This window comes from Malus domestica, chromosome 05 (genome assembly GCF_042453785.1).
Source record: "Malus domestica chromosome 05, GDT2T_hap1".
NCBI lineage: Eukaryota > Viridiplantae > Streptophyta > Magnoliopsida > Rosales > Rosaceae > Malus > Malus domestica.
In genome coordinates, this window is record NC_091665.1 from 28,850,350 (window position 1) to 28,875,830 (window position 25,481).

General features: G+C 36.6%; 3 protein-coding genes across 3 annotated transcripts; 2 read left to right on the forward strand and 1 right to left on the reverse strand.

Annotated features, from left to right (window-relative positions):
• The first annotated feature begins 5,599 nt into the window (after positions 1-5,599).
• On the forward strand, positions 5,600-7,211 carry LOC103419953 (uncharacterized). Its single transcript, XM_029103651.2, has 3 exons — positions 5,600-5,930; positions 6,076-6,234; positions 6,706-7,211. Exons 1-3 carry the CDS (start codon positions 5,600-5,602, stop codon positions 7,209-7,211), a joined length of 996 nt encoding a protein of 331 aa, XP_028959484.2.
• Positions 7,212-7,449: 238 nt separating this feature from the next.
• Positions 7,450-9,338, forward strand: LOC139187507 (ankyrin repeat-containing protein NPR4-like). Its single transcript, XM_070821639.1, has 3 exons — positions 7,450-7,706; positions 7,790-8,235; positions 8,703-9,338. Exons 1-3 carry the CDS (start codon positions 7,589-7,591, stop codon positions 9,312-9,314), a joined length of 1,176 nt encoding a protein of 391 aa, XP_070677740.1. The 5' UTR covers positions 7,450-7,588; the 3' UTR covers positions 9,315-9,338.
• A 10,332-nt stretch (positions 9,339-19,670) lies between these two features.
• On the reverse strand, positions 19,671-23,265 carry LOC103435889 (peptidyl-prolyl cis-trans isomerase FKBP62). Its single transcript, XM_008374316.4, has 13 exons — positions 22,846-23,265; positions 22,648-22,734; positions 21,952-22,212; positions 21,783-21,857; positions 21,611-21,691; positions 21,326-21,520; positions 21,141-21,233; positions 20,884-21,059; positions 20,648-20,770; positions 20,415-20,561; positions 20,203-20,330; positions 19,993-20,113; positions 19,671-19,895 (listed from the first exon to the last, which is right to left on the reverse strand). The coding sequence occupies exons 1-13, from the start codon at positions 23,024-23,026 to the stop codon at positions 19,845-19,847; spliced, it is 1,719 nt and encodes a 572-aa protein (XP_008372538.2). The 5' UTR covers positions 23,027-23,265; the 3' UTR covers positions 19,671-19,844.
• Positions 23,266-25,481: the final 2,216 nt, after the last annotated feature.

Here is a 25,481-nt window from a genome sequence, read left to right on the forward strand (position 1 = left end):
CGAATGCTTTTTGCCTACGCGCTCGTAGGACGGAGTTCTATCCAAATTTAACAAGAAATAATTTAATATGTATGAGTATAAAATACATCCTCATATAATTAAGTAAAACCAACTAGGACCATTTTCATATTTTTCACTTATCGATACATTTTACGACATAAATTATAATAATTTCTGGTAATAAAACTTTAAAATTTCTCAATTAAATTTTCATAATCATAAATCGATTTATTTTTTATTTTCTCCACATATTCATAATTATGAATATCAAATTCATATACTTAAATTTTTCAGGGTATTACAGGTTGGGCTTTAATTCGGCCCGCGTTTTTAATGTTTGTAGGGCTGGTATATGAATAGTTGTGTTCTTATGGTTAAATCTCAAGCCTTTTTGGTTAAATAAAAGTTTAAGGTGGTTTTTTTTATTTAAAAAAGGTTGCCCCAACCTCTTTTCATTAAAGCTCCCTTTCTTTAATTGTTAAGATTTAAAAATAATTCTTAATTTCATACCAAACAAAATTTTGAATCTTATAAAAAACTGTTCTTAAGAAATGGTTCTAAGAAATATTTTGAAAATGATGAAAAACTTTGAGTAGGATGTCAAACAAACCCATAGGATGTCCTCCATGGTGATCTACAAATAGCACTAAGCACATGCGTCATCGGGGGCGTGTAAAAGGTGTAGTGGCACATGGTCCCAAATTTTTTAGGACCTCAAAAATTTTCATCGTCCTATATATTACATTTTTTTTGTCGTACCCAGTGCACAAGGCTCCCGCTTTACGCAGGGTCTGGGAGAGGTGAATGTCGGCTAGCCTTACCCCCATTTATAGAGAGGCTGCTCCCAAGTCTCGAACCCGAGACCTACCGCTCATGGGCGAAGGCACTTGCCATCGCACCAAGTGCGACCTCTGTCCTATATATTACATATGAGTATAAATTTTTCTAACAAAAAAGTTTTTAACTGAAATGATATATCATCATCATTTTATCTATATCACAATTGATTAAGTGGAGTCTATACTTAATATATTAAATTTTCACTTTTCTCTAACAATAAAAAAAGTTGTGTATTATTTTCTTCCACTTTTCTCTAGCAATAAAAAACTAACTTGTTTATTACTTTATTCCACAAACACAAGCGTATTTCGTATCTCTCTTTCCGTCATGCTTTTTTTTTTCATGGATGAACCTTAAATCATTATTTCATGAAAATTGAAAATTATTCAATTAGTAAGAATGAGATTCTGATTTTAATTAAATTTGAATATTAATTATTGAATTATGTATGTATATACTATTGAAAAATTATTATTTTTTAAAATAAAGATGACCTTTTTAATTAAATTCAGGCCTCCGAAACGTTAGGGGCGACCCTGGCACTAACTGCTGGAACATGGTGTATTACACATAGGAATGATGCCACATATTGCTGACCAAATACAACACGCTTCCAAGGTGTTTTATGGAAAGAAACCATGAACGCTTCAAAGATTCGTAGAAAATGGGAGGGTAGTGTAATTGCAAAAATTCTTCGACGCTCAAATCAGAATACATACCTTAGGGTTTAAACTCGACTCTCATAGCATTTCACTTTCAGTTTTCTAAAGATCGATAATGCCCTCTCCATCCTCTCGTATAGTCAAGAGTCCAGTAATACACACGATTGCTGCTAGCAAGATTACATAGGAACTAATTGTGTGCAACTTTGAAATGTTTTATTTTTATTTTTATCACAAATTGGCACACGCATGATACGTACAGATGCAATCTACATGGTTTGGCTTAAGGACTTCTGGCACAATCTATGCTCATATTGGAAGTCTAAAGCCATATTTTTTTTTATTTTTCATAAATTGGCACAAGCAAGATGCAGATGCAATCTAGACGTTTTGGCTTATGGACTTGGCACTATCCATGCTCATATTGGAGATTGGATCTCAATCGTTTCAAGAGTTCACAGTCAGTCGGATTAGTATTTCACTATTACATCGATTTGGTCTCAACTTAACTATTTACACATCCCAACCGGTTCTAAGTTTTATCACAAGATGTTTTGGTACAACTAAAAGTAGAACTATTCAATATAAACTATAATTTATCGATATGAGATTGCTATCTTTAACTACTCATTATATTAAGAATTAGGAAAATGAGTATTGACATTAGACAAAATCTCTTTGAAGCTTCATCTGTTCTGTTGGTACCTTTTTAATATTAAATAAAATAATTATAATTGTCACTATTTGGTTGTTAGTGAGAATTAAGTCCGTTATGTGTAAATATTTGTTATTAGTAAAATTATAATTTCCTAAGTCTTTGATATGAGATTCAGCCACTCATTATATTAAGAATTAGGAAAATGAGTATTGACATTAGACAGAATCTCTTTGAAGCTTATCTGTTGGTGCATTTTTAATATTAAATGAAATAATTATAATTGTCATTTTTTGGTTGTTAGTGGGAATTAAGTTTGTTAATATTTGTTATTAGTGGGGAATTAAGTGCAGTTTTTCAACCTTTTACCAATCGTAACTGTTGTATCTCAAGGCTGTCACCATCGTTGTGCTTGGTACGAAAGAGGACCTAGACGTCCTTATTCTTTAGAAAACTGAAAGCAAAATGCTATGGGAGTGGTGTTTGACCCTACGGCTACGGTACGTACTCTTATTTGAGCGTCGGAAAATGTTTTGCAATTACAGCACCCTCCCATTTTGTACGAATCTTTGAAGCGTTCACATCACAATTTCTTTTCATAAAATAAAGAAAGTTTTAATAAAATACTTCCAATATTGTTTATTTATAACGAAAAACCACATTTATACCTTTATCTGTTATTATTTATTATACCTTTAAAAAAGATTTTTCATTAAAAGGGAAGTTTTTTAGGATTTTTCGTTAGTTTTCCTTAAAATAAAACACCTTGAAAGTAGATATAACAATTTCTTACACGACCCGTTACCACGACACGTAAATGACACGAAAATAACGGGTTTTGGTCAACACGTAACTAATCGGGTCACTATTGGGTTACACGATAATAACCCGTTAATAACGGGTTCTTAACAAGTTTACACGAGAGTGACACGCGAGTAACCTATTTCGACACGATAAAAAAAAATTATTTTGATAATTTTAATTTTTTAAACTACTAAAAAAAAACTTACTATATAATACAATAGATATAATGAATATGTATATATTGTTTATTAATTATTATTCTATATAAATTTTAAATTTTAAGTTTTATTTATTTATTTATTTTTATAGTATATTATAGGCAAAGATTGAGATTAAAAATCATAAAACACATTAAAAATAAAAATATCAAGTAATTTAAAAATACCAAACACATTAAAAAAATTATAATAATTAATTTACATGCGCGAAAAATATGAAAAAAATATGCAAACGCTCGTAGTCGCATCATCTACGCTTTGAGGATGGCTATATGATCGTTTGAATTCTTAAAATCATACAAACTCTCATGAATAGTATTTTAAGGGAGTTCAAAATAAACAAAATTCATAATCATTAATATATAAGTATGAAAGATGTGAAAGCATAATAAACGTTCATAATTGCATCCTCAACGCTTAGACGATGGTTACATGGTCGTTCAGATTTTTAAAACCCTCCAAATCTCATGAATAGTGTTTTTATTTGACTGCAAAATTAATAATAATTATTGTAGAAGTGTGAAAAATGTAATCACTCGTAATGAAAAACTTTACAACTTTCATAAAAGGGTCAATTCTGAAATTTAGTATTATGTTTTACATTTTTTTGGGTCAAATTATGTTTTTCATTTTCATTTTTATTGATTTAAAATATATTTTTCTTAATGGGTAACGGATCGGGTCATATTACTTGATAATATTAACGGGTTGATTTCAGGTTGAGTCATATTACCCATTTACTTTAACAGGTATTACACAACACGACCCGTTAAGCTATCGGGTATGACACGAAAAGTGGAATCATTTCTATATGTAATACATCATGTTCCAGCAATTAGCGGCTTAGGGTTAATATTAAGTCACCACGGAGGACATCCTAAAAGCTAAGGGTCCATTTGGTATTCTACTAAATTTTTTTTATCATTTTCAAAAATAATTCATAAAACCATTTATTACGAATAGTTTTTTATAAGACTCAAAAACTTGTTTGGTATAAACGAAAGGGAGAGAGAATGGAGAGAGAATTTGGAGTGAGAGAGAGAGAGAGAAAGAGAGTTAAGGGAAAGGATCAGAAAAGAGAGGAGAATCGAAGAGGAGAGAAGAGGGAGAAAAATCATAATAGATTAAAAGAGAAGCTAGAAGGAAATGATCGGATAAGAGAAAGGAGAGAAAAGACGAGAAGAGAGAAAAATCAAAACAATTAGAAAGAGCTAGATGAGAGAGAAAGAAGAAAATAGGAAGCAATAAGATAGAAAGAGAAGAGGAGAGAGAAAAATTTTAAAAATAGTCTTAGAAACAAAAATTATTCAGTTGAGACTAAAAAACTGTTTTTGAGTTAAAACAATTTAATTCAAATTGGATGCTAAACAGGCCCTAAGAAACTTGCAAATTCACTCAACCAAAGTTCAAATGAACACAAGCAGTAGCTGCTAGCAAGATTACATAGGAACTAATTGTGTCCAACTTTTGAAATGTTTTTATTTTTATTATTATCATAAATTAGGACACGCACAATACAGATGCAATCTAGACATTTTGGCCTGTGGACTTCTGGCACTATCCATGCTCATATTGGAAGTCGGATTTCAATCCTGTCAAGAGTTCACAGTCGGACCATTATTTCACTAGTAATCACATTGATATAGTCTCAACTTGACTATTTACACAATCCGACACATACTAAGTTTTATCACAAAATGTTATAGTACAACTCAAAGTAGAACCATTAAGTATAAATTATAATTTATTAAGTTTTTGATATGAGATTGCTTTCTTCAACCACTGATTATATTAAGAATTAGGAAAATGAGTACCGACATAATTTCTTTGAAGCTTCATCTGTTCCCTTTCTGTGGGTATGATGTGTGTGTGTATATATAGAAGTATATAACCAATTAATAATTACGTAAACGTCACCAGTCTACTTGTTATTTCAATGATTAATAATGATATATATAGATGCATATATATACCTTTGCAGTCAAGGACATTATCCTTTTCCTTGCCACGAAAATTCCAGATTCTTTCACGAATACACAAGTATATTATATATCCATATGTGTGTATTCGTATGTGTATATATACCATATCGTTGTGCTTCAATATTCCCATAAAACTTTGTGTTGAGTCTCCCTCCAAAATTGGAAAGAGCACGAGCTTTTCCAAGTTAGCTTGTGGTCTCTGATCGTTCATACTTAAAAGGTACGTAAATTTTGTAAAACTCACATCATATATATATATATATATGTCAGTTCTTGCTTTAATTAATTTCCCTAACTGCATGGTACTCTTGCATGGAGATAATTCTACAAGCTATATGGATTGTTTTCAAGCCAGTCCCTAGAATTTTTGCTTCGGGTCAGATTGTTAAAAATAACACTTTTAACGTTAATTTTTAAACTAGAGGAAGGTAGTACAGGATGGATATCCGATCCGATCGATCAATCATATCAGAAAATGGTTCAACAGACGTTGTAGGGTCGTCTTCAACCCATCGGGAGCAATCTTCACAAGAAATTGAAGGGAGCACTACAATTGTAAGCTTTCAAGGCTACACTTGTTCCACGAGGACACGTCGTTATCCATTACCACCACTCGTCGGAACACCAATTATAGCAATCATACCTAGTCCAGAAATATATCAACCTCCACCCCCTCCAGATAACACACCATGGGGTGATAATGATTCAGGATGTACACATATCTTCGATCAAGTAAGAAAAGAAAGGCTTGCTGCTAAAGAAACTCAAGGTAAGCGTGAAGCCATCAGTATTTCTTGCATTATTTTTATTTAATACAGGCACAACTTTTTTTTAAATTTTAATCGACTTTTTTGTTCCTTTTGCTTTTCTTTAATTTTGTAGTGTTTTTTTTTTTTTTTTTTTTTTTTTTTAAGGAGGGAGTAGTTGGCTACCGAGCAAATTTCTTGAATGGGGAAGGAGTCGAATGCATTTCAATGATGATACAGTAACACCAAATGGGAGCGTGCCAACTGAAGTTGCAGCAGCTTCCACTCCAGCAGCAGCACCTACACCGAATTCAAATACCATTTCATGTATATGTCTCCTTCCACTGCATCACATATGCCGTATATATGCATATTTTCTCTTCATTCACCACAACACAAACTGACGTTTATAGCATGCCAGAAACGCTATAATATGATAGCGTTTATTATAGTGTTTTAGAGAGTGCTATGTCAACCAACACTAACTTGTTGGAACTAACGTGAGAAGAAATTAAGTATGAAATAAGGATGATGCTATTTGGGTCGTAATTAATGATCACATTATTGATCACCTCTCTAATATAGATGAGACTCACGTACAAGGGGTGGTTCAACTCTATTAGAGAGGTACAAGATATAGTCATTGAATATAGTACAAATTATTAAAGAATGGTAACAGAACTCAAATAATGGTTCACTACTGAAGAAAAAAGGAAAAAGAAACTCACATTTCAAATTGTATATCCTAACCCATTATTTAATTAGTTACTGAATTGTTTGCTTAAATAATCTTGCCAGCGTTGCCAATTAACGCCTCCCTAGTTCCCTATGTTCAACTACATCTTGCTGCTCTCAATGGTGACTGGATTGCTGCAAACAATTTCTTGGTATCAAATCCTGAAGCTGTGAGGGCTAAGATCACAAAGGGTTCAGAAACTGCTCTCCATATTGCTGCCGGGGCCAAACATACAACATTTGTTCAGGAGCTAGTTAAATGGATGATGCCGTCTGACCTAGAACTGAAGAATGATGTGGGAAACACTGCCCTCTATTTTGCTGCTGTTTCCGGTGTCAAAAGGATTGCCGAGATAATGGTAGATAAGAATCCGAGGTTACCCCAAATCAGAGGTAGTAAAGATTCAACACCTCTTCATATGGCTACTTTGTTAGGGCACAGGGAGATGGTATGGTATCTTTACGACAAGACTGATACAATTTTGAAGGACTCCGACCGTGTGGGGCTTCTTATTGCCGCAATAGCAGCCGATCTTTATGGTAAGGACGTACGTACCTTTTCAATTTAGATCTTTATCATATGATAAACTTATGAAAGTCCCTGTAGACAAGTATAATTTGATTAGGTCCCAAAACATGATCATATATGTATAGGTCGTATACCTTAAAATAATTTATCTGTGAGAATGCATCTACGTGTATGTTTGCAAACGTAACATTTTATTATGGTCCCCTATGCCTATGCAACCGAGTTCAAATTCATCTCTCCGCATTCCTGCAGTTTAAATTAGCTTTAAGAATATCGCTCCTAAAACAAATAAGGTATATATTGTAATCAAATTGTCTAGCTAAAATTCGTCGAGATATACATATATCATGATAATTATTAACTTCATGATAATTAACTACAGATCTTGCACTGGATATAATTCAAAAGCACCCTGACATGGCTTTTGCTCGAGATGATGAAAATCGAGAGACTGCACTTCATGTGATGGCACGAAAACATTCAGCTTATTATAATGGAAGTCAACCGGGAGTTCTGCAACGATTCGTATTTTCAGGTTAGGGTTTATAACATGTTACATGTCATATTTTAACTCAACTCTTTTGCTTAACATGCAAGTTAATTTTCTGTTTTATGCAGTCCCTCGTATCAAGGTTTGCTACAACAAAAAAGTTATGCATACGCAAGCCATTGAGCTTGTGAAGCAGCTGTGGAAGAAAGTACTTACTTTAGAAAATGATTCAAAAATTAGTGATTTAATCAGAGCACCCTCTCGCTTATTGTTCAGTGCTGCTGAGTTGGGGAACATCGACTTCCTAATCATACTTATGAGAACATACCCTAATCTTATATGGAAAGTTGATGAACAAAATCGAAGCATATTTCACACTGCAGTTGTTCACCGGCAGGAGAAAGTTTTCAATCTCATATATGAATTAGGTGGACTGAAAGATATAATTGCATCTTACAAAGACGAAGACAATAATAATATGCTTCATTTGGCAGCCAAACTTGCACCGGATGATCGATTAAATATTGATACGGGGGCAGCATTGCAATTCAGAAGAGAGTTACAATGGTTTAAGGTAAGATTTTTCCCTCAATAAACACAGATTAACTGTATCTAATCTTCCTAATCTTTGTTGACTAAACTCTTTAATTGCAAAGGAATGATCTGAAATGAGGAATCTGAATTTGATTTTCTAGTGCAAAGTTTCTCAATTTAATCTGAGAGAGTAGTCATTTCTTGAGTTGTGACCTAGAGCAAATATTTTGCCATTTTCGGGTAAAGGATTCATAAGCTTGAAAAGCTAAAGGTTATAGATGTTTACTAACGAGATCATGATCCAATTTTTCTCTTCTTAATACCTCTGATGGCCAGTTGTGCGGCATGAGCGGAACATCTAAAGTTCAAATCCCCCTCTCAAGTTGATAAGAAAAAGTGTATTTTTGTTTACACATGATTTTAATTACTACTAATAATGTTTGTCATTTTACTTTGTTCAATACTTTTAGTTAGACTAATTGAGATCACACGTGCATAAAAATTTAGGAAGTGAAGAAGATCGTCCAACCATTATACAAGGAAATGAGAAACTCGGATGGAAAAACACCTCAAGTCCTATTCACTGAAGAGCACAAGGACTTGTTACGAGAAGGAGAAAAGTGGATGAAGGGCACTGCATCATCGTGCATGCTTGTGGCAACGCTCATTGCCACCGTAATGTTTGCCGTTTTCTCCACAGTACCGGGCGGAAACAACAACGACACGGGCATTCCGATTTTTCTCAACTCGAGGGCCTTCATGGTTTTTGCCATATCAGATGCACTCTCCCTCGTCTCCTCCGCCACATCAATCTTGAGTTTCCTGTCCATTCTTACATCACGCTATGCAGAAGAAGATTTCCTCCACTCGCTACCGAATCGGTTGATTGTAGGACTGGCAACCCTTTTCATCTCTATAGTTACCATGATGATCACGTTCGTAGCGTCGCTATACATCGTTCTAGGCCATGGATATCAAGGGATCAAATTTCCAATAACTTTGGCCGCGGGCGTTCCTGTTAGTTTCTATGCTCTGTTACAGTTTCCTCTTCTTGGAGATATGATCAGTCATGCTTATATTTCAAGGGTATCCTTTCGTCCCATGGGGGCACTCAACTAATTATGCAAGGCCAACTGTAAAGCTATGAAGTTTATGCTTTGTAAAATTATTATGTTTTGAAGTGGGTTGGATAAATTTTTGGGTGATTTTGTACAAAATCAATAAAAAGTTAAAGTATTAACAATATATCAACAATAGGTATGTTAATCATATATAAGTCAATCATGTATTAGGAAACATATGCATTTATAATAAACAAAATTTACAAAATATACCATTGTGGCTGGCATCCACCACAACCAACACCCCCTTTCTCATATTTTTTATATTCTGGTATAAGTCAACACGGATCAAATACTGCAATGCAGTGTTCATTTCTTGGTTTGACTTTTCCACCACTCACACATCCTACGTGTCCGTATATACTTTTAAATTCAGACACTGCAATGCAATGCCCATTTTCTGGTTATGTTTTTACTTTTGAATTCAAACGTTGCACTCCAGTGTCCACTTTCTTATTTCATTTTTTCACCACTCACATGCCTCCTAAGTGTCCAACTTTACATTTAGATTTAGATAATGCAATGTTTTATATTTTTTACATTTGGATTCAGACACTGTGTTCCATTTCCTGGTCCTGTTTTTTTCATTATTTACACACCTCCTACTCTTCACACCTCCCATAACTCTTGATCTTATACATTTGTATTCAGACAATGCAATGCAGTGTTCATTTTCTGGTCCATTTTTATTTATGTTTTGTCTCTGCAACTACAACCATAATATTGACCGACTTTAATGGAATAAGGATACTGATGCTAGTATATCCTCTTGATATTAATTAACAGATGTGAAACAACGTTTATAACCCTAATTCAAAGAATAAGAAAGATTTTTGTTTTTTTTTTGAAAAAAAAAATGGTCACTGGAAAACAAATTTGTCTTAAGGATTAAGAAGTCTTCAAACGTGGGTTGGCACTTCAGGCCCTCAAAGCTCAAGCAAACAAGAAAAGCGGCACCAATGATAGAATTTGCATGATTAATTTGAAAGAGTTAGACAAACAAACTGTACAGAATTGAAAACAAGGCAGGTTTTGAGAATGTGTTCATAGAGAGAAAGAGAGAAGGGTATAAGAGTAAAGTTCTAACTATTTATAATGAAAAAGTCTCATGTGACATTCATTTATTGATCAAATGATGTGGATATTGATGATTGAATTTTACTTAACTATTTATTAACGTGCCTATTTTCTATTAATGACACATCATTTGGTTTGCAAATTTGATTTCCCTAACATTATCCATAAAAATATATCATTGATTAAGTTCAAACCAAAAATATGTCATTGATAGATGACTAAATAGCAATGTATTAAAAGGGGAAGACACAGGTAAGGCATCCCATAGATAGCCCCGCCTAAGCATGAGGCGTGAGGCTACCTAAAATTTTAATATTACATATATATATATATATATATATATATATATATATATATATATATATATTTAAAAATATAATACTTTGTAAAACAAATATAATTATAACTAAATAAAAGATGATATCATCTGCTTCATTACTATGACTAGTTGTGCTTAGAAACTATGTCATAAAGTCTTCAAATGTTGTACCTATTTATTTTATTGTAAGCAATTATAGAGAACATCAAGATAAATAAGGGTGAGTGGCCACAATTATAGGGAATTTCAAGAAAAATAAAGGCTAAATGTCACAATTATAGGGAAATTCAAAAGAAAATAAAAGTTGAGTGAAGCAATTATAAAGAATTTAAAATGAAATAAAAGTTGAGTGGTGTTGTAGGCCTATTTGATTGAAAAATCTAGGTTTTAGAGAGAGAGGGGGCCGACCACTATTAGAGAGAAGAGAGATTGATTTAATTGTGAGGTGTGTTTGATTCACTCCATTGTGCCTTTATTTATAGTAGTAGGAAAGGTAAAACCTTTCCCTTTAGGATTACAACATTTAATAGGTAATCTAATCATAATAGGAATATAAGATACATTCCCAGATTCCTTAGGATTTACACAATCACATTCCTATTCTAAATATGACTGCAACACTCCCCCTTGAGTGTGTAAATACTCAACAAACCATCGCATCAGATCTTCAGCAAATAAGGTAGAATAGTTGATGAATTCATCAACACAACGGGTGATCGCGAGTCTCAAATTTACTTTGAACTATGCATTTGCAAAAACTCACAAAAACCTTGCTATGGTAAAACCCAAGATAGGCAAAAACTCATAGACTAAGGAGAAAAGTAAGAAAATATGCATAATGTCTAAAACACTCATCAAACTGGACGAAGGTAGTGAACTCATCAGAGTATGATCATCCCAAGGTGGGTGTCTCATTAAAACCTCGTTAGGTAGCAAAAACCCAGTGGGAAAAATGCTCATAATCGTAGGAAAAAGAGTACATTAAGATCATGTGAGTATGCTTCTAGATACTCCCCCTAAGTTAGACATAACTTCTAAATAAGATAACTACAAGTGATTCAACTCAGATAATTTACGCATACCAATTCCTTGGACAAGCTTCTGAAATATAGACTTGGGCAATGACTTGGTAAAGAGATCGGCCAGGTTGTCCTGGGAACGGATTTGCTTGACTTCAATGTTCTGATGTTGTTGTTGTTGCTTGTGTGAGTAAAAGAATTTCAGCGCTATGTGCTTAGTGTTGTCTCCCTTGATGTATCCCTTCTTCAGCTGCTCAATACATGCTGCATTGTCTTCAAAGATCGTCGTAGGAAGGTCAACGACTAATGTAAGACCACTAGTGCTTCGAATATGTTGCATAACTTCTCTCAGCCAAAAGCACTCACATGATGCTTCATTTAGGGCGAGAATCTCAGAATGGTTAGACGAAGTCGCAACTAGTGTTTGCTTGGTAGACCTCCAAGATATAGTGGTGTCTCTAACGGTAAAGACATAACTCATTTGAGAACGTGCTCTATGTGGGTCAGACAAATATCCAGCATCTGCATAACCAACAAGGTGAGAATCAATCTGAGGGCCATAGGAGGCGGTACCACTTAGAGATTCGCCGGTATAGAACAAACCCAAATTCGTAGTACCTTTGAGGTAACATAAAATGTCTTTAACATCATTCCAGTGCCTGCGTATAGGCGCATTGCTGTATCTAGCCAATAGATTCACAGCGAAGGAGATGTCAGGTCTAGTGCACTGAGCCAAGTACAATAAAGCCCCAATTGCACTTAGGTAAGGAACTTCGGGTTCCAAAATCTCTTCCTTTTCCTCATTTGGACTGAAGGGATCTCGTTTAGCATCTAGAGTTCAAACGACCATGGGTGTACTCGAAGGCTTCGCTTTATCCTCATTAAAACGTCGCAACACCTTTTTGGGTGTAGTTCGATTGATGTACTAGGATTCCATCCGAACAATGCTCGATCTCTAGGTCGAGACAGTATCGAGTTTTCCCAAGATCCTTCATCTCAAATTCCGATTTCAAGTGTGTAGCAATTTCCTCAAGCTATGTGGAAGTCCTAATGAGGTTCATGTCATCGACATAAACTGCAATGATTGCAAATCTGGAATGTGACTTCTTTATGAACACGCATGGGTATAGTTCATTGTTCACATAACTCTGACTTGTCAAATATTCACTCAAATGGTTATACCACATCCACCCGGATTGTTTTAATCCATAAAGTAACCTCTTCAACCTAATTGAAAGAGTGTTCCGTGGTCTAGAACTATTTGAGCCAGTCAATGGAAGTCCTTCTAGAACTTTCATATAAATTTCCGTTTCCAAATCCCTATAAAGATACGCAGTTACCACATATTTAGTTTTTCGAAACTACCAAACTGATTTGGTAGCGAAACGTTATAACGTCCATTACGGGGGAATACGTTTCTTCGTAATCAATCCTTGGGCGCTGAGAGAAGCCTTGCGCTACGGGGCGTGCTTTATATCGCACTATTTCATTCTTCTCATTACGCTTCCTCACAAAAACACACTTTTAGCCAACGGGCTTCACGCATGGTGGTGTAGGAACGATAGGTCCAAATACCTTACGTTTCGCGAGCGAATCGAGTTTGACCTGGATTGCTTGTTTCCAATTTGACCAATCGGTTCTACGTTAACATTCATCGACGAAACGTGGTTCAATGTCATCGCTAAGCATGATGTCAATAGCTACTAAGTACGAGAATGCATCATCGACGATCATCTCATTCGTATTCTAAACCTCATCCAATACTATGTAGTGGACCGAAATCTCACAATTCTCAGGAGGCCGGCATGTTTCATCTGAAGCATCACCGTAATCTAGAATAACCTCATGCATTGGAACGGATGAGTGAGCGATGGTCGGACTCAAACTAGGGTCATTAGTTGGTGCCATTTTCCTCTTCTGGGGTTATGAATCCTTTGATCCAAGGGGTCTGCCACGCTTCAAGGTCGGAGCAGATGATTGGCTAGCCGCCAATGTACCTTGCTGCGTGGAAGGTGTGACCTCCCCATCTTCAGGGACGGTCTGACCTTCCCAGATGGGTTGTTGACGTACACGGGTACATCTATCCTTATAGGTGTGTTTGCAGCGAGTATATGTGATCTTGTCACATTTGCTAGATCATTAAAAGCATCCAGCATGCTTTGAGCAATGCTCTGAAGATCTATAATTCGACGTACCTCAGTTTCAGACTGAGCAGTGCGGGGATCTAAATGAGACATAGTGGGAGCATACCACGACAATTTGCGGCATTCTATGGGAACGTTAGCATACTTATCTCCCCTTAACAACGGGAAGACTGTCTCATTAAAGTGACAATCCGTAAAACGTGCGGTAAAGAGATCTCCTGTCAAAGGTTCTAAGTAGCGAACAATTGATGGCGAATTATAACCGACATAGATTCTCATTTTTCTCTGAGGACCCATTTTGGTACCTAGCGGCAGCGTTATTGACATATAAATAGCACACCCAAACACCCGTAAATGCGAGACGTCAAGCTCGTATCCAGTGATCAACTGTAACAGTGAATGTGGTTGGGTAGTAGTGGGCCTCAGGCGGACCAATATAGCTGCGTGCAATATTGCATAGCCCCTGGCAGATACCGACAGTTTGGTTCTCATAACCAAAGTTCGAGCTATCAATTGAAGGCGCTTTATGAAAGCTTCTGCCAGGCCATTTTGTGTGTGAACATGGGGTACAGGATGTTCCACATTTATCCTTACTAACATGCAATAATCGTCAAAAGTCTGTGACGTAAACTCTGCAGCGTTATCCATTCGAATCGACTTGATCAGATAATCAGGGTAATGAGCCCTTAGCGTAATGATTTGAGCTAGGAGTTTAGCAAACGTGGTGTTGCGTGTGGACAACAAGTAAACATGTGACCATCGTGTCGATGCATCAACCAACATCATAAAGTATCTAAATAGTCCACAGGTTGGTTGGATAGGTCCACAAATGTCCCCTTGAATCCTCTGCAGAAATTTAGGAGGGTCGTGAATGATCTTTGTATATGAGGGTTGAGTATTTAACTTCCCTAAAGAACACACTTTGCATGGTGGGAGTCCAACATAAGGATGTAACTTATGCTCGTGTGAAGATTTGAGGATACGGTGCATCGTGTCACGTCCAGGATGTCCCAAATGATCATGCTAAAGCAACAAAGTGTTCGGGAACTCAAGCATAGGGCCGGCCACACTATGGGCTTCTATGCCACGAATGGTTGTGATGTACAACCCACTCGGCAAGTGTTCCAACTTCTCGTGAATATGCTTCTGGACATATGCATACGAAGTGATACAAGGAAATTCAAAACCATGATCTTCAGTGGTTTCAAGATGATATTGATTATCTCGAATGTCTCTAAAACTCAGCAACATTCTTCCGAAACGTGGAGAATAGAGTGCCTCTTTAATTGTCATAATTGTACCATTAGACAACATGATATGTGTATTTTCGTATCTTTCAATTAGGTTGGATGAGCCTGAGATAGTTGTTAAATGAGCTTTCTTGGGTATGAAGTTAGTAAAATAATGTCGTTCACGCAAGATGGTGTGCGTGGTTGCACTATTTGCCAGACAACTAACTTCCCCACTAGACATACCTAGAAATAAATTGATTGAATTGGTCACATGTATAAATATAAGTCCATTCAGTCAATTAAGCAATTCGAGAAAATAATATCCATTCAAATAACAATCCATAATTCTAAAACAAACCAAAACCAAACAAATTATTCCAAATACTTAGAAAAATTGTTCAAAATTAAACCATAAACCTAGCAAAATAGAGGGGTAGGGCCAACCACTCCTAGTAGGTTCCGCCACCTAGGGTAAACACCCTAAATACATGTCTATTTTATACATCCATAGGCGTTAACGCCTCCTGGAAATCCGATATCTCCATTGATGTAGTTTCATCTTCCGAATGATCCACATGTGCAAAGTTAGACTCACAACGGGAATGATACTTGGCAATAGCCTTAGGGGAAGCTCGGGATATACGTGACTAATGATCCCATGATCCACAGTGATAGCACATGTCCAGTTCAGTAGAAGCAGCCTGAACGGGAGCTTTGCCCTTGTTCTTGAAGTTGGGGACCTTAGGGGCGAGTGGTGGACGTTGCTAGGTCACATTTCTTCGTTTAGGTGCGGCACTCTGTTGACCTTGGGCCCGTGGTTGGGTTTGCAGCCCATGGCCACAGCCATGACGGTTTTTTCGTCGTGTATGGCTGCTAGAATAGGTTGCATGCGCTTCAAGCGCAGCTTTCGAGCCAATAGGTCGAGCTTGATGATTCTTCATCAAAATCTGGTTCTGTTTTTCAGCGAGAAGTAAAACAGAGATCAAATCCGAAAACTTGGTGAATTTTTGTGCCCTATATTATTGCTGCATGACAATATTGGTGGCATGGAAGGTCGAATAGGTCTTCTCCAGGAGATTTGATTCGGTTAGTTCCACTTTGCAGAATTTCAACAGAGAACGGATTCTATAAACTTCAGAGTTGTATTCATTCATGGACTTGAAGTCCTGGAAGCGAAGATGTTGCCAGTCGTGTCTTGCTTCAAGCAAGTATATGTCTTTCTAGTGATTGAAAAGGTTGGCCAGAGTAAGCCAGAGGGTGCGTGGGTCCTCCTCAGCGAGATACTCAATCTGCAGTGCATCATGAATGTGTCTTCGGATGACGATCATTGCAGTAACCTTCTAAGGTTCATCAACAGGTTTCTCAGCGATAGGTGCCTCAATGGTGGCTCTAATACCCTTTGCAGTGAGATGGAGCTTCACGTCTTGAACCCACTTCAGATAGTTTCTTCCAGAGACTTCTAGAGTGGAGAAATCAAGCTTGTTCAAGTTCAACATGTCCCTAAAACGGAGGGAGAAAATGTGATTAGTCATATGGTAAGCCATAGACATATATTGTAGAACATACAGGTTCTATAGACATGTAGTGGTTTAATTTATGCATGAAAACTACGGGCTTCATGTGGTATGTTTTGAATGAAAAATTCAGGTTTCAAAGGCACTAAATTTGAAACTACAGGTTCAATTTAGTTTTATGAACAATTAGTTCATAATGAAAGGTTCCTGCAAGAAACACCGAATGCAATATACTAATTTGAATATAGTGGATTTGAGTTTCTTCGGGAACTCAAGTGTGAGAGCTTCGTTACTATGAAAGTATGTGACGGTTCAAAGTATAAAAATAAATTATTGAATCGTTAATGTCCAAAACTGATCTTCAGGTCAATAATTTTGGATTCATTATCAGATTCATGGACTGCATTTCACTTTTAATTAATTTAATAAATCGGGCCATACGAGGTCGATTGTCGAAGCTAAATAATATTAAAATAATATTATTGGATAAAAAAAGATAGTCCCAAAATAATTTGGGCTTGGTGCCGTGGGTAAAGGCACGGGTGTGGGTGCCTTAAGCATAAGGCGAGGCCCAAAAAAAAAAACATTGGGGTGGTCTATAGGCCATGGTGAAGGGAGAAAACCCCAGCCGCAAGCTGGGTTTCAAAATTGGACCGTGAGGACGGCATGGAAACAAGCCCAGCACACGCTGGCTTATAGGCGAACACGCGGGAAGGCCCAGCGAAGGCTAGGACCTGGGTGGTAGGCACGGGAAGCTAAGCCCAGCGCATGGGCTGGCTGCTAATGATGCAGGCCGTGACACAAGGGGCCCAATAAGCTAGGCTTGCAGACTGTGGACCAGAAACTAGGCTGCAGGCCCGTGGTTGTGGAGCAGTAAGCCCTACAGGGGATGCGCAGGTAGTCCAAGGGCATCAAGGTGATGCCATCCCACGGTGAGACCAAAAACATACCCAATTTTCGAACCTAGGGTTTCAGAAAAACCCAATTTTGCTTCTAATTTAATTTTATAATTTGACTCACAAATTCCACATAACAATGTAATTGTGCGATGCATGAAACAAATATATATATATATATATATATATATATATATATATATATATATATATTGACAAATATATGAACATATACAATATATATATCGAAAGGAAAATATAAACATAGAGGGGTTCATGCATCATGGAGAATGTTTTCATGCTTCATGGACGTTTCAAATATCTTCTTTTATTTTAAGCGTACCTGATTAGTAGAAAACGAATAAGCCTTTGAATATGGTGGATGATAGCCTCCTCCAACGATGCGTTAATTCCTCAGCTTCTGGCAAGAGCGTGCTGATAACTTGTTGTAGGCATATCTGATTGAACGATCTAGGGTTTAGAGAGAGAGGGGGGGTCAGCCACTATTAGAGAGAAGAGAGATTGATTTAATTGTGAGGTATGTTTGATTTACCCCATTGTGCCTTTATTTATAGTAGTAGGAAGGGTAAAACATTTCCCTTTAGAATTACAAAATTTAATTGGTAATCTAATCCTAATAGGAATATAAGATACATTCCCAGATTCCCTAGGATTTACATAATCACATTCCTATTCTAAATATGACTGCAACAAGTGGAGCATTATAGGGAATTTAAAAGGAAATAAAGGCTTAGGGTGCAAATATTATAAGAAAATTAAATGAAAATAAAGGCTGAGTGGAGTAGTTATAGGAAATTTGAAAAGAAATAAAACTTTGCTAATCAAAATGCAGGGGCGGAATCTGAATGGGCAACAATTTAAAAAAAAATTAAGAAATAGAGATTCCCCAATATCATGCTAAGAATAGCTAGGATTTCTAGAAGAAGATGTCATTCGTTTGATGAGAAATAAAAAGGAATATAAAAAAATTCGAGTGGCTGAAGCTGAAGCAGCTATTTTCGAAGTAACAGAAAGAAAAGCAACAACTTAAGTGGGAGAGTCAGAGTCAAAAATAGGATTCCTCACTTCTTTCTCTTATTCAAAACCATGCATGAGACTTTCTTCTCGCTCGGCTCCCAAGTGATAAAAGAAAGAAGAACTCAAGAAAGAAGAACTCATCTTCTTTCTTTTTTTATTACCTTCCTCGCGTATGTATAAGACCGAATTCATTCAATTTCTAAAAAGGATTACTAATCCTTAACTTTTTGAGGAATCCTTCATCAGTGGTTGTGAATGACTCTCAATCTTTTCGACCTTGGTTCCGTAGGAGCAAGTCAGAAAGATTGAGAAATAGAACCATCTGATTTGATTCATGCTCAATAGCCATGAGATGATCATCTTTGGGTGATCCTTTTGTCGATGAATGCTCCTATTACACTTGTTTCTGAAGGATGAGAACCAATTATGTAACATCTACATCGAGAATTCAAGTACTGCATTACAATGGGATAACATAATCAATTAAAAGAGATCCTCTAATTTTAATTACGAATTCGTTAGGCCCTTTCAGAACAACCTCTCAAATTGATAATTTTTATTCATTTTACCATTTAATAACTCATAATCAGATTTCGTTAACTAAATATTTGCAACTCACCAATTTAAAAAAGACTTCTCAAGTATTTCAATATTATTTAATGGATGAAAACAAAAGAATTCTAATTTCAATATGAACACACTTTTGAATGCATTCAGTTTGAATTGGCATTTTCTCCATCATAATTATTGTGATGCAACATCCACAATAGTTAGCCTCGAACAATTAGAGTTAAACTTTGTCACGTAAAATTTGGAGAGAGAAACTCTCCTTCTTCGTTGAAACTAGAAGAGTCTCCTGCATTAGAAACAGACATGGATTTTGAAGGTAAAAAATGGCCCAAGTCAATCGCCTAGGCACCGCCTTCGTAGCCCTAGTGCGCCCCTACGCCGACCTACGCCCACCTCCACAAAACAGAAGCAAAAACCCAACTGCCCAACCTCCAAGGCCACCTAGGCACGTCTTGAGACAAGTTTTTTAAAACACTGCTAAATAGTAAAGTTGTTATTAATTTTTAGCTAAATTACCTTTAAATTCTTTTTCCTTTAGTCTATGGTTAAAAACAAACAAATTAAAATTTCATTTCCATAATCCACGTAAAGAGAAAAGCAAATCCATTACACTTCTTTGTGCCAATACCAAGTAGTCCTACAAAATAAAAGAAAAATAGGGAGTTTACTCCTTAATGACACAATTGGAAGTCAAGAGCCGATGATGCGATGCCGTCCCCCTATGCCTTGCTGTCTACGCTCATGGGTTCCGCGTCTTTATCCGTTGCTTTCTGCAAAAGCCAAAAAATTGAACCCCCAATCAAAACCAGACGATAAAAATCAAGAACGCATGAGAAAACACCAGTCTATGACCAGAAGGACGCTTACATTGTTATCGGGAGAGTCCGACTTGGTCAATTTGGCAAACATGTTGCCATAGAACTTGGCCTCCTTTTTATTGTATTCTTTCATCTTCTCCTTCAGTGTCTTGTGCTCCAGCTTCACATCCCTGTTTTAACAAAGAAACAAGTGTTAACATTTTCACTTCTCCGCGAAACTGTGCGAGCGGAAACAAGGATCCAGATAAGAAGCACAGACCTGTTGTTAGGGTCTATTTCAAGAGCTTTCTTGATGTCAAGCTCAGCTAAATCCAAATCTGCCAGCTGAATATATGCCTGAGCCCTTCTGTACAGAGCCTTCACATTTCTGCCCTCGAGTTCCAACACCTGTGTACAATTAGATGTTCGGTTATATAAAAGTAGACAATTAAAAGGGACCTATCAAGCATTTCTTAGTTCTAAATTGCAGACCTTGGAACACAATTTTTCAGCCTGTTTATAATCTTTCAGCTTCAGCTTGCAAGCTGCATCGTTAAGATTGCAGGCAACCTTCAACGCCTTGGCTTGTTTTTTCGCTTCTTCACTGAAGCTAGAGTCATAGTCGATGTACTTCACAGCCTGCATTGAAGAAGCTACGCTTCAATAAGCATAAAAGCAAAGGCCAAACCATCGGGTTTCACAAGTCCATATGTTTGTCATCCTACCTTCTCATATCTCTTGGAAGCTCTTGCATATTTACCCGCCTTAAACAAAGCATTCCCTTCTTCCTTCTTCTTACCAGCAGCTTCAATTTTTTCCTCAGTATTCATGTCCCACGATTCCTTATCCTGAGGGTCGAAACGAATTAAAAAATTGTTTGAAAACAAAACATACAATCCCACTAATTTCATACCAACGGGATACATGATGCAATGTAAACTGAGCGGCATTATTGACGCACCTTCTCAAAAGATGCAAGCTCAACCTCATAGTTGACAGTTGAGTTAGGAGGTACCACAGCCAACTCCTGCTGGGACTCCGAAGAGCCAAATGCATACTCTGGTGCAATAGTCAGGAGTGCTACCTCACCCTTCTTCATTGTCAATACAGCTCTATCAAGCCCGTCAATCACTTGCTCTGTCCAATACAAGCAATGGCTCAGCACCATTGAAGGCCAAAAACACAAAGAAACGTTAACAAAAGCGCTAGTATTATTACCTTCATCTGTTTTAAACTCGAACAGGTCTTCTCCTTCGGCATGACCTTTCTTCAAAAATTCCTTCCCATCTTGCAGCTTCCCAATCAATTTCACTGCCAGTCACAAAATCAAATAATAATTAATAACATACAAATGTGCTAAAGATTTCACAGTACTCATCCCATATTAATGAAGAAACACTTACATTTAACAACAGCCCCTTCATTTGGACGCTCATATCCCTCCCCTTCTTTCAGGATCTTCTTAATAACCTTCTTGTCATCTGTCACTTCAGATACAGTTCTCCATGATACCAACTCTAAAGTGATATGCAGAGTTGTATTTGGAGGAACTGCACCCTCGGAACCAGATGCAGGTTTGCCTTTATCCCCAAATCCATCTGCAACCACACACAAGTAGAAATACATATTTAATTATTGTTATTTTCAAATTTCATATAAAATCAGACTGGTGGCTCAAGGCAACTTACATTGTGGTTTAACCGTTAACAATACCTTCTCCCCCTTCTTCATTGTTTTAACAGCCTTTGAAATTGCAGGACAGAAGTAACCTAATTACATTAATTAGAAGATTACCAGTCCATTAAAAAGCAAAATTCTCTACAAAATTAATGAACTGATATACGACAAGCAAAAGGTTACCATCTTTGATAGTGAATTCCACATCTTGAGATTTTGCAACAAGTGTTTTATCTTCAAGCTGCGCCTCAAAATTAACTGCATAACAAACAGGGAGGGAAGGAAGTTAACAGACAAAGGTGACAGATAGTGCACAAGCAAACAATAACACACATCGAAGAGAAACTTTTACCTATAACTTCGTCGAGGTCTTTTGGGTTCTCCCATTTTTCTCCCTCTTTCAAGATCTTCTTGATTACACCACCATCCTTGGATATGTCATTGACACTGGTCCACGATAGCAATTCAACGTCGAATTGCAATGTGGCACTGGGAGGGATAGTTGGTGGCGATCCAGACTCACCATAAGCCAACGCAGGAGGAATGGTGAAAAGGGCATTCTCACCTTTCTTCATTGTTCTAATACCTTCATCCCATCCTTTAATCACTTGCCCTGCACAACCACATCACAAAACTCGCTAAGTGAGAGAGCGCTCACCCGGAAGAAAAATTTAACTACTAAAATTCCCGGTTCAGTAGCACAACAACTAATCTTAACAAGGAACATCATAATCGATATCCATGCAACTACACCAAACACAGTTCCATCTTTTTTAACATATTAAAAAAGAGACAAACTTAACCCACAACAGGGACGGCACTGTGTCAGTATCTCAAGCCAATCAGCAATGTCATGTGCTTAGCTTAGGATCCCGCCACAGTGATACTTACTAAAATTGCATTGATACACACTAACAAAGAAATTTAAATACAAAAGCACTATATTTGTGCAAAACTAGCCTACCAACTAATCCAAATCAACCAGAAACATAATCAAGTTCATTAATTTCATCAGATTGAAGCTGAAAAGGTAAAAAAAAGCCCTCACCTTGTCCAAGAGTGAACTTGAACGGAGTCCCCCCGTCGCGGCTCGAATCGAACTGAGTCCCGTCCAGCAATGTCCCAGTATAATGAACTAAAACCACGAACACCCCAATCAAATAATCAAACCTAATCCAGAACCAATCCCAAAACATCAAAAATTTCCAAACAAAAAAATGAAAAATAAAACAGAAAAAGAGCGAACCTTCAACTTCGTCGCCATTATTGGGGGTGTCCCAGCCTTCACCTTCCTTGAGGAGCTTCTTCTTCAAGCCCTGGTGGCCGATCTCCTTCTCCTCGCCGACCTTCAGCACCGGCCCCTCATCGGGGAGATCGAAGTCCTCGTTCATCTCCTCCGCCCCCGGCATATCGAAGTCCTCGTCCATTTTCTCGAAAGCGCGAGATGAAAAATTCAACGATTCGAAAGCGTATTACGAGATTCTGGAGATTGAAGAAAATTGGGGAAGAGTGAGAGTGAGGAAGACGAGGCTTTTATAGTGTTATTTTTTCGAGTTCTAGAGGCTTCTACAAGGGATTTGGGCTGCAGCGCGAGGTTTGTGACATGATTTGGTGCTTTGTCGAATTGATGTTTATCGTGCTCCGGGGTTTAACCGACGGCTCAGATTAATGATTCAGCATAATAGACGACATGTCCTTCCATTTATAGAACTTGGTACTTGGTAGGCCCGAATTGTTTCGGTTTGATTCAGTTCGTTTTTTTTTTTTTTTTTTTTTTTTTTTGAAGCAATGATTCAGTTCGTTTTAATACGGCTTAGACGTCATTTCACAAGAGGTTTATATAAAATAGATGAGAAAATAATATTTATGAGAATACTAATAACATTTTCATTTTTCTTCATGTCACGTGCACTCTATTGGCAATTAAATCTAAAATTAATTATATTAAAATTCCATCATTTTTTTCCTTTTTAAAGAGCATAAAAATGTTAGTTTGTAAATAAAAAAAGTAATTAAATTTTTTATTTTACGTGCTATTACAATATACGTGTCATGAGTAGATTGCTAGCACTATCCAAGATCTATTTAACTTTGGTATTGAGATATTTTCGATTTGAATTGCATATATGAGTTTATGTTTAGAAGAAGAAGAGAAAAAGAAAAAAAGAAAAAAAAGAAAGAGGGAGTAGTAGTAAAATCATTAGTAAAATTTTCAATAAGTGTCATGAGTACTAAAATTAATTAGTGTTGTATTAATTTGATACATAAAAAAACACATAAATTCAAAGTATCTTATAAAATCCCTTGGAGTTAATCCTATCCAAACCTTCTGCACGTCGTTTTCTTTGCGATGTTTGTGTTTTTGTCTTTTCAGGACGGATCAGGATCCTTTCCTAAGCTTAGGAGGCTGAGGTGAGCGAATCATACTTGGCTACTCAAAGATAAATAGAAACTCGTATTTAAAATTCTTAGTGTTTTAATCATAGAGCTTTATGCTTATAATCAGAACCGTTCATACTATGAATCACACTGTAAAGATCATCCATGAAAAAAAAAATTAAAATTAAGATCGTTTAGTGAATCTATTGTAGTAAATATATAGACGGTTCGTAATGCTTTTACTAATTCCGTTCATTTGTTTTTAAACAGTTTGATAACTAAATGAGCTTAGTTTTAATTTCTTTTTCTCTTTTTTTTTGCACAGCGATCTTTATAGAGTGATTTATAATATAAATGATTCTAATTATAAACACGAAGTTCTATAAATTGACAACGAACAATTTTGAAATTTTTTTAGTAAGAGTTCTTACTCATCTTTGAGTAGTCAAGTATTGTTCAGGTTGAGCCTCATGAGCAAACTCATTGGACTGTTGAAATTTGATCTAACGACTACAATTATTATAACTTTTAGAAGGGCTCCTTGTTTGTAGACGTTGGATCAAATTTCAATTGTCCGATGAGTTTGCTCAAAAGGCTCAGCCTTCTAAGCTCAGCAGAGGATCCTGATCCTTTCAGTACATGCAAAGGCTCAGTGGCTCAGTAGAAGCAGTGTGTTTTTACGTGCAGTACATCTTCTGTAGTTTTAAGGACCACTAACAGTGTTCTAAAAATCGGCCTAGGCGTTAGATGGTGAAAGCCTGTCCCGATTTTAGGCAAATCGTTTCGAAAAATCGGTCTGGAGCTAGGCGGCTGCCTAGGCAGTCCTAAGCAGCACTTATGGAAATGGTGTGCCTAATTTACAAATGATGAATTTACTACAAGTTCATCAAATAGTGAAACGAATTGGAGTACTTTTGAGGGGATACAACAAAGAAAAGAAATACGATAGATACAACAACGTTAAATAATTTAGCCTATGTCAAATTCAAAGCAAGGATCATGATTCATCTACTTCTAATTTGTGTATTGAACTTTTTTTGGATGTATATAATTTGTGTATTGAACTTTTTTGGATGTATATGCTTTGTGTATTGAACTTTTTGGATGTATATAATTTGTGTATTCTTCTACTTCTATTTTTGCATTTTATTGTTCTTTTATTATCCATACAAGTATAGTTTTTTTTAGGTGTAAATAGACACTTATTTACAAGATATATAATAAATTTACATAAATCTTCATAGGCGGCCTAGGTACCCGCCTAAATGCTAGGTCCCTACCCACCGCCCGACTAACACTTAGCGATTTTTAGGATCTTGACCAATAATACTTAATAGCACTATTTACTATGTTCCGGTTCTGGAAAATCTGTTGATTGTGTTACCATCCGCGCACACGTTTGCTTTATTCGGAAGGAAAGCCTCCCCACCAAAATAGGGCAGAGGCCATTGGTATAAATGCACCCCAAATCTATGAGGACAAAGATATTTTGTGTATGTGAAA